We start from the raw sequence: 8532 nt of genomic DNA, 5'->3' as shown, positions 1-8532 counted from the left end.
TCCACCAAAAAAAGCATGGTGAAAAGCATGCTGATTAGAGGCGCACATACAAGATGGTATCCTCACTAAGTAAGAAAGAGGCTGGGGCTTCCCAACTTCTAGGGAACAAATGTAAATTCAATTGAATTGCTATTTTTTAATTTTAAATAAAGAATTTGATTATAAGATCCAATCAATTCAATGTTGTTGTATATTAAATACACTCTAAATTAATGAATAAAGATACATGTAAATAGGAGTCTTTCTTTTGTGTTTGTTGTGAAAGAAGTCTTTATAGATTGTTTTGATCAATCAATTAACTTCAACATGAAATAATTTAAATTGATTTTGTTGTCTTTTTTATTAAAAAATAGAAAATAAAAATTCAAATAGCCATATGACTTAAACGAGATTAGCTTTATTCGTACAATTACCGATGATTATAGAAGTAGAAAATCGTAAAATTTCTATTGAAATGGAAGACTCCAAATTCTTATAAAATCCCTAGAATAAAGCTGAATTTAGAAGCATATAACAGCATATGTAGACTATGGTGGGGTTTGTTTTGAGGTATTGAGACAGAGACTGAAAGATTGAAACTCAGTTAGTTCAGAGATTGATACTAAAACTTTTGTCTCTATTTCCAAAATTTCAATATTTCAGTACCTCTAAAACGTGGGGACACAGGGGACTAAAATTTTTAGAGATGAAGACTGAAACTTTAATAACATTTTATACCTAAAATACATTCATTTTAATTAATTAATTTCAATTTTACCCTTTTGTACAAATTAAATTAGAATTTTATTCTTGTTTCAATTTCTGTCTCCCACTTTACACCAAACAGAATATCTCTTAGTCTTTGTTTCTCAGTCTTAATTTTTTCGTCTCTGTCTCTCCATCAAACACTACCTATAGGATTATATGCACTTGGATTCATCAAAATGCATGTTCTTTATTTGTAAACTTAGATACCAATAAATCCAGTTACATGTAAATTAAAACGCACGTGATGCATAACAAAAATAACATACCAATGGCCGGAAGTGATGAAAGCCATTAAATCCGCAAAGCAATCAACTACAAAAAGCGTTACAAACCCAATAAATAAACAACTTCCTTTTTCTTCTTATCCTAACAACAAACGTGCAAGTGGAAAATCAGAGCTATTGTCAACAACAGTGTAAAGCTAAATAATTTCAGACAAGGAAAGGAGGAGAAAAACAAAACAATATATATAATATATCATTCGATATGATATGAGACAGAGACTAATTGGTAAGCAATATACATTGGTGCATGAACAAAAAAGTAGTAGAGAGCATTATATCTATACCTTTGGATTAGTTATAATTAAAGAAGTACTTATTTTATTAGATTCCTCTTTAGATAAGTTTAAAAATTAAAACACATTTAATTATTAAAAATTCTTGACGTAAAAAATAAAAAGAAATTTCATTTTTCATATATGTAAAAAAGTTAATCTAAACACTTAAAAATATTAAAAAAAAGTTCTAAAAAGAGAATTCAAAAGCAAGCATATCCATTTTCACTTTTTGTATCATCATGGCCACCTATGTTTTACTTTTTACTTTTTTTTTTTGAATTAAAGGGAGCTCAACACAATAGGGTGGAGCAATACAAGGAGCTACAAGTTCATGAAATTATGAAAACAATCAACTCCTAGGTAACTTATAAACAAACCACCTCCTAGTTAACTTTGACATGGTTTCAACAACCAAAGGGTTCACCTCCAATCCATTCCTCAGCAGAAGCAAAAGACTTGTTTATAATTTTCCGCAAACTGGATGCTTTATTTCGAAACAGCCTGCCATTTCTTTCTATTCAGATTGTCCAAACAACAGCAAAGAACCCAATGAACCACCTCTTTCGCTCGACCTTCCATACTGCCATGTTCGTCTAGCTTTCGAAGTGGTCCTTGAGAGTACCGGGTGAGCACCAACTCCTACCAAACGCATGCAGCCAGGCACACCACACCTGCCACGTGATATCACACCCAAGAAACAAATGGAATACAGTTTCCTCCGCCTTAGAACATAGTACACAAAGCATGTCATTCTGGGCAAGTACACGTAATCTACACAGACGATCCTTGGTATTCACCCTTCCAACCAACACAAACCAGGACAAGAGCTCAATCCTTGGAGGGACGAATCCTTTCCATATGGCGCGCGTGAAGCTATAGCTAGTGATTTCATCCGGAAGAACTTCCGCCTGCATCGTCTGTACAAAGGAGTTTGTTGAATAAACACCTGTTTTATCAAATTTCCAAATCATAGTATCCTCTCTTTCATTTGTAGGCTTGGCTGGCTGCAAGGTCTCATGAAGTTGTCTTACCAGATCCAGCTCCCACTGAAACAGCTCCCGCCTCCATTGGAAGCTCCAGATCCATTCTAATCCATCCCAAAACCCACAGTCCCCTACGACAGCGCCTTGAAGGGTTGAAACCGAGAAAAGCCTAGGAAACTTATCTTTCAATGCCCCATTAGGCAGCCAGCTATCCTCCCAGAATCGGATCGTTCTACCATTCCCAAGCTCCATAGACAATCCGCTTATCATCTTTTCTCTCAAGCGCGGCTCGCAGACTTGCAGCTGACAGATATCCTTCCAAGGACCTCCTCGAGTGGGTACAGGCTGGTCTTGAATCATCACCGCAGGATCCATATCGGTGCAGGAGCAAACCACTTTCTTCCATAAGGGGCAATCTTCTCTTGAGAATCTCCACCACCACTTGAACAGCAATGCTGTATTCCATATAACGGCATCTCCAACCCCAAGGCCGCCTTCCTTCTTCGGAGCCATAATTACTTCCCATTTTACAAGAGGCAATCCATGCTTCCCCCCATCTGAGCTCCACAAGAATTGTCGTTGTAGGGAAATTAACTTCTCTGCCACTGACTTTGGCATCTTGTACAAGCTGAGGTAGTAAATAGGCAGGCTGCTAAGCACCGATTTAATTAGGACCAGCTTACCTGCTTTGTTCAGAATCTTTGCTTTCCACAAACTTAGCTTCTCCTCCACCTTGTCAATCACCGGTTTCCATGTCTTCACCCTTCTCGGACTTGCACCCAGGGGGATACCCAGATATCTGATCGGCAGAGACGCCTCCGTACACCCCAATAACATACACATCCTTTGTACCCACACCCTATCACAGTTCACCGGAATAATGCTGGACTTCTCAAAATTTATGCTCAGGCCAGACATCAGTTCAAAACACCGCAAAAGTCGCTGATAATTCCTGATGGTTGCCTCTTCAGGCGGGCAGAAGAGAATAGTATCATCAGCAAACTGTAAGTGAGACAACTCAATGTTATCCCTCCCAACCAACAACGGAGAGATGCGTCCATTCCTTACCGCCTCTCCAATCATCCTATGCAGAACATCCACAACTAAAACAAACAGGAAAGGAGACAGCGGGTCTCCTTGTCTCAACCCCCTTTCCATCTTAAATGGCTTCGAAGGTGATCCATTGATTAGCACCGACATAGAGGCAGAGCACACACATTCCCTGATCCATGCTCTCCATCTCTGACCAAACCCCATCTTCTGTAAAACAATATCCACAAAGGTCCACTTGACTCTATCATAAGCCTTTTGGAAGTCCAGCTTGATTATCACGGAGCTCCTTTTCCGTGACTTCAACCAGTGTACAGTTTCACAGGCAATTAAAGCTCCATCATGTATTTTCCTGCCCTTCACGAATGCGCTCTGTGTCTCACCAACCAGACCTGGCATTACCTTTCGCATTCTCCGGACCAGAATCTTTGATATGACCTTATAGACACAACCCACCATGCTAATTGGCCTCAGATCCTTTATCTCTTTTGCACCAGCAAATTTCGGCGCCAGCGCCACCCAAGTGACATTCGACTCACTAGGTAGTTTACCAGACTGGAAGAACCCTGTCACCGCTCCAGTGAATTCTCTGCCCAATTCTCCCCAGCACTTCTTTATAAAGTTCATATTATATCCATCGCTGCCTGGTGCCTTGGTTGACCCACAATCCCAAACTGCCTCCTTAATCTCTGTAGATGTTGGCATCATCTCTAACTCCGTTGCATCTTCCTCGAGAATTTGCTTTACTAGCCCATCCCTAAACCCAATATTCGGCGAGTGCTCCTGATGGTACAAGTCCTTATAGAAATCTCGGATAGCAATCTTAATCCTTGCTTGATTCCGTACCAGTCTCCCATTAACCATTAAGGCATCAATCCTATTAGACCTTCAACGCATTGAGGCTATAGTGTGGAAGTAGCATGTATTTTTATCCATCTCCTTTACATGACGAGACCTTGACATCTGCTTCCAATGTAGTTCCTGGCGGATGTACTATTTCTTACAGCAACTCACAAGAGCCTTCCTCCTAGCTTCCATTGTCCCATCAGTCACTCCAGAGCCTGTCAAATCATCCACTTTCTTTAATTCATCCTCAAACTGCCTAATCCTTTTATCCATGTCCCCAAAATTCTTTTTATGCCATCTACTCAGTGGATTCGTCAAAGCCTTTAACTTGTCCATGAACTGCCTGTCACCTAACGTCCTCCATTCCTCTTTTACCAACCGGAGAAACCCATCGTGCGTAAACCAAGAATCTAAGCTCCGAAACGGTCTTGGCCCACCTCTCAACTGTGAGACCTCCATGATCAACGGACAATGGTCAGATAACCCTCTCGGGCCACCTCGCAACCGGGTTTCAGGAAACACTTCCAACCACTCCAAACTCACTAAAACCCTATCAATACGACTGCAAGACTGCCCTCTAAACCAGGTAAACAATCGATCAGTGAGCGCCAAGTCCACTAACTCCATATCCTGGATCCAGGATTTAAACTCCGTAGCAGACACCGGCAAGGAATCAGTTCCCTTCCTATCCTCTAGCTGAGTTATCTCATTGAAATCTCCCAGATAGCAAAACAGGACTTGACACAATCCATAAAGAAAGCTCAACTCTTCCCATGTAGCAAGCTTGCCTCGCCTATCATGTGGGCCATAAACCAGGCAGAAAGCACAGGAAAAGTTATTTCTAAGTAAGACACCCTCCACACACAACCACCGACTTCCTTTATAACAATGATTCATCTTAAATACCGTTTCATCCCACATCAATAACAGTCCTCCAGAAGCACCAATCGACCCCACATCCTCCCATTTAACAGCACCAGCACTCCACAATTGCACTATATCATAGGCTGTCACAGCTTCTTTTTTTGTCTCTATCAATCCTAGCATATTTATCTTAAATTTCCTCCGAAAGTTCTTTAGCATGCTCAGTTTACCAACTCCCGCCAACCCCCTAATATTCCAGGAACTAAAAATCATTTTAAAACACTTACTGACACCTTTTTCTGATTTTTTGGTCTACTCCGCCGTGCCTTCTCCTTTTGCTTAGCCAGTCTTTTCTTCTCCGCAATTGCCTCGTTCTGTGCCTGGAGTATTGCCATGATATCGTCCTCCTCATCATACCGTACAACTCCAGATTCCACAGCAAGCTTCCATGCTTCCCGGTTCTCCTGCATTTCAGCTTCTCTCATATTATCCCCAGGCGTTTCCGGCACATCTTCGCCCCCACCCTCATATGAGTCATCCCTCAAATCCACTGTTTGTTCCCCTGCATCGTCCGATTTAGGGCCTACAACCCCCGTGGAGCCTCCTGGACCGTGAACCTCCCCACAATCCTCTCCCTCTGGCCCACCCCATCGCTTTCCTAATCCACCCCCATTCAACGTTATTTCCACCCTTGGGTTTCCCACGAAGGTCCCATCTCCTACCCACTGACCACACGCCCCAGCCTTTTGGCGTCCATCGTCCGGGTCACCACTCGCCACCGCCGGTTCCATGCCACTCCTCAAAAGCAGCACCACCATCCCATCATCCATAGCCAACGATCTCCTGACCCGAGCACCCCCAGGTCCATCCTCCCCATTCGCTGCCCGCGCTTCAACCTGTTCGAATCCCATCCCTACCTTACGAGACTTTCTTCCCAAAGAGCTAGGTAGCAGAGCCAGCGGTCCCACCCCTGCCTCACCTTCACCAGGCCGAGCCCGCATTGGCGGCGAGGACCCCTCCACCAGAGCCCCCAACGCGTCCAGACCCGCGGCCACCACTTGCTTGCTCGCCGTATCGCCCTGGTTCGGCTCCCGCGATAAGACTCGAGGAGACGCACAGTGCTCCCTACCACTTTCCCCCTCGAAGTCACCTTTTCGGCCAATATCCCCATCGCTTGCACCACAGCAGCGTCGCAACGCCTTGCTCCCTACAACCCGACCCGACCGCAGGCCTCCATTCCCCTTTCCATGAATCTGATCCACTTGAGGCCCAGCAGTGAGATCCAATCCCTCCCCACCTAATGTTTCCACAGTTGGGCCTTGGGTAAATGAGCCCATACTAGCTTCAGCTGCTTTATGTAACCCCATCTGGGCCCCACCCAACGTATCCTTCCTACCCGACCCAGTATCATGCGCCCCATCCTTCCCCTCACTTGTGACACCACCCACGTTCAGCACCATATCATGTACTACCGTATCCTGAATAAGATCAACCACTTCCATTCTAGGAGGAATTTTCGCACCCCTTGCCGTTACAGATTTCAAATTCAAAAAATTATTACCCCATTCATCCAAAATCTCTGGCTGAATTCCTGGACTATCCTCCTGTACCTCCTCCACCCTACGCGGCAAGGATACCAACTCAGCCGCCATGTCCCAGCCCCCCAGCTTGCTAGGAGAATGACGACTGGCCGTCGAATTGACACCATTCTCAGCATATCGTTCCGCATCACCATGCGCGATGCCCCCCAAAGAATCACGCCCATTCGTTCCTGTCTCCGTAACAAACACATCAAACACACACGACCCTACAGTTAGTCGGAGCTTTTCAGAGACAGGATCAAATCTCCATGTATCAATCAGCACACTTCCAGCCCAGAACGATGTTGCTGAGCGCGTACCATCATCAACCTCAATTACTTCCCCCCACTGAGCACCAATTGCACAGAATGTAGATGCCATCCAAGCATGCAGTGGAACACCATAACACTTCAGCCACACCCTTCTCCTGTCGCACCGTATCTGTTCATGCCAACGGCATACATGATGGAAATTAAAATCCCTTGGATTCCAGCCCCAGAGCATTCCAGCGCTTCCTCCGCACTGTGGACACTATCAAAAGTCAGCAAAGCCTTATACCTCCCCATATCACAGATTCGAACAACATGCGGCCAAACCTCCCGGACAGCGTCGTTCAATGAGCTAAAGTCAATTTCTCCCATGGCACTTCCAACAATACTCCTATTCAGCCATACCAAATTATCCTGGGCTGCATCTACCTCCACTCCCTTCATCTCCACCACCTTCGGTCCCTCTACAATTGCATCGGAGGAGTTGGCCAAGGACGTCTGACCAATCCCATGGCCCCTGGTCGTAGATGGCTGTAATTCCACTGTTCGCACCCTCTATTTCAGCATTGATCTCCTGTGGCTTAGGCTGAACTCTTCTAGCAGCCACCCCCGCCACTGTAGCATCCCGCCCCTTACAGTCATCTTTCCTGTATTTGGCCTCACCCACAAAAATCTCCGACCCCCTTAGTTTCAAATGGTTCATCTCCGCAATTGCTTTCAGAGCTCCTCCTTTCGTGGTATACCGTATGAACGCAAAGAGGTAAACAACTCCATTCCTCATCTTCCTTGAAAGATATATATCGTTAATCCTCCCCGTCCAGGAAAACCGATCAAATAACTCCCGTTTCGAAATGTCACATGGTAGCCTGTCCACAAAGATGCTGAACGAATCCCGCTCTAATCGCAGGAACTCCTCTCGATTCCAAACCCGTGGATCCTTTTCCCATCCAGTTGAAAGCCTATTCCTTCCCTGCGCCGTGTTCCGCCGTGTCACTATTATTAACTCATATATATAGTAAGTACTTTGATACATGCAACTATGCAAGAGTTTAGGAAGTGAGCTAGTGTAATTCGTCATAGCTAGGCTGATATGAATTATATATTATATGTCTTATTTGATAGTATAACAGTTTTATTAGTGAGCGTAGTAGCATGATTCTTATTTGGATCTACTGAAGTAGCAAAAAAAATTTAATTCTTTATTTGAGTAAATGTATAATAAATAGATGAAAAACTTAAACTTTGTACTTGTTGATTAAAAAAAAAACTTTAATCGATAATTTTAATATATAAACTAATATGTAAATTAAAAAAAAAAAAGAAAAAGAAAAAACAAGTGATGATGAAAAATGACAGCTGTGGGATTTGAACCCACGCCCTTTCGGACCAGAGCCTAAATCTGGCGCCTTAGACCACTCGGCCAAACTGTCCTGTACAAACATGAGTTTTCTATATTTTATATAAAATTATTTACTGAGTAGTAGCCTAAACTAATTCTTTTTATTTTTTTGTTTCCTGCAATAGCCCCTAATCGGTCAAAAACTAATTCATTACTTATTTGAGCTTTGTTTAAGGGTTTGCATCATAGATTGTTTAATGCACAAGACGAAATTAAAACCCCCTCCCATACGGCA

At 43.4% G+C, this 8532-nt stretch overlaps 1 protein-coding gene and 1 non-coding gene across 2 annotated transcripts; both read right to left on the bottom strand.

Moving 5' to 3' along the window:
* LOC107632587 lies at positions 4333-5232 on the bottom strand. The gene has a single exon (XM_016336251.2). It carries the CDS (start codon positions 5230-5232, stop codon positions 4333-4335), a length of 900 nt encoding a protein of 299 aa, XP_016191737.2.
* Positions 8249-8328, bottom strand: TRNAL-UAG. Its single transcript has one exon. It is a non-coding gene; the product is annotated as a tRNA-Leu (tRNA).

Source organism: Arachis ipaensis, chromosome B03 (assembly GCF_000816755.2).
Source record: "Arachis ipaensis cultivar K30076 chromosome B03, Araip1.1, whole genome shotgun sequence".
Taxonomy (NCBI): domain Eukaryota; kingdom Viridiplantae; phylum Streptophyta; class Magnoliopsida; order Fabales; family Fabaceae; genus Arachis; species Arachis ipaensis.
This window is presented reverse-complemented; position numbering and strand designations above follow the sequence as displayed.

Excerpts from the sequence above, each read along its gene's own strand:
- LOC107632587 (XM_016336251.2), bottom strand. The coding sequence starts at position 5,232 with ATGCTAGGATTGATAGAGACAAAAAAAGAAGCTGTGACAGCCTATGAT.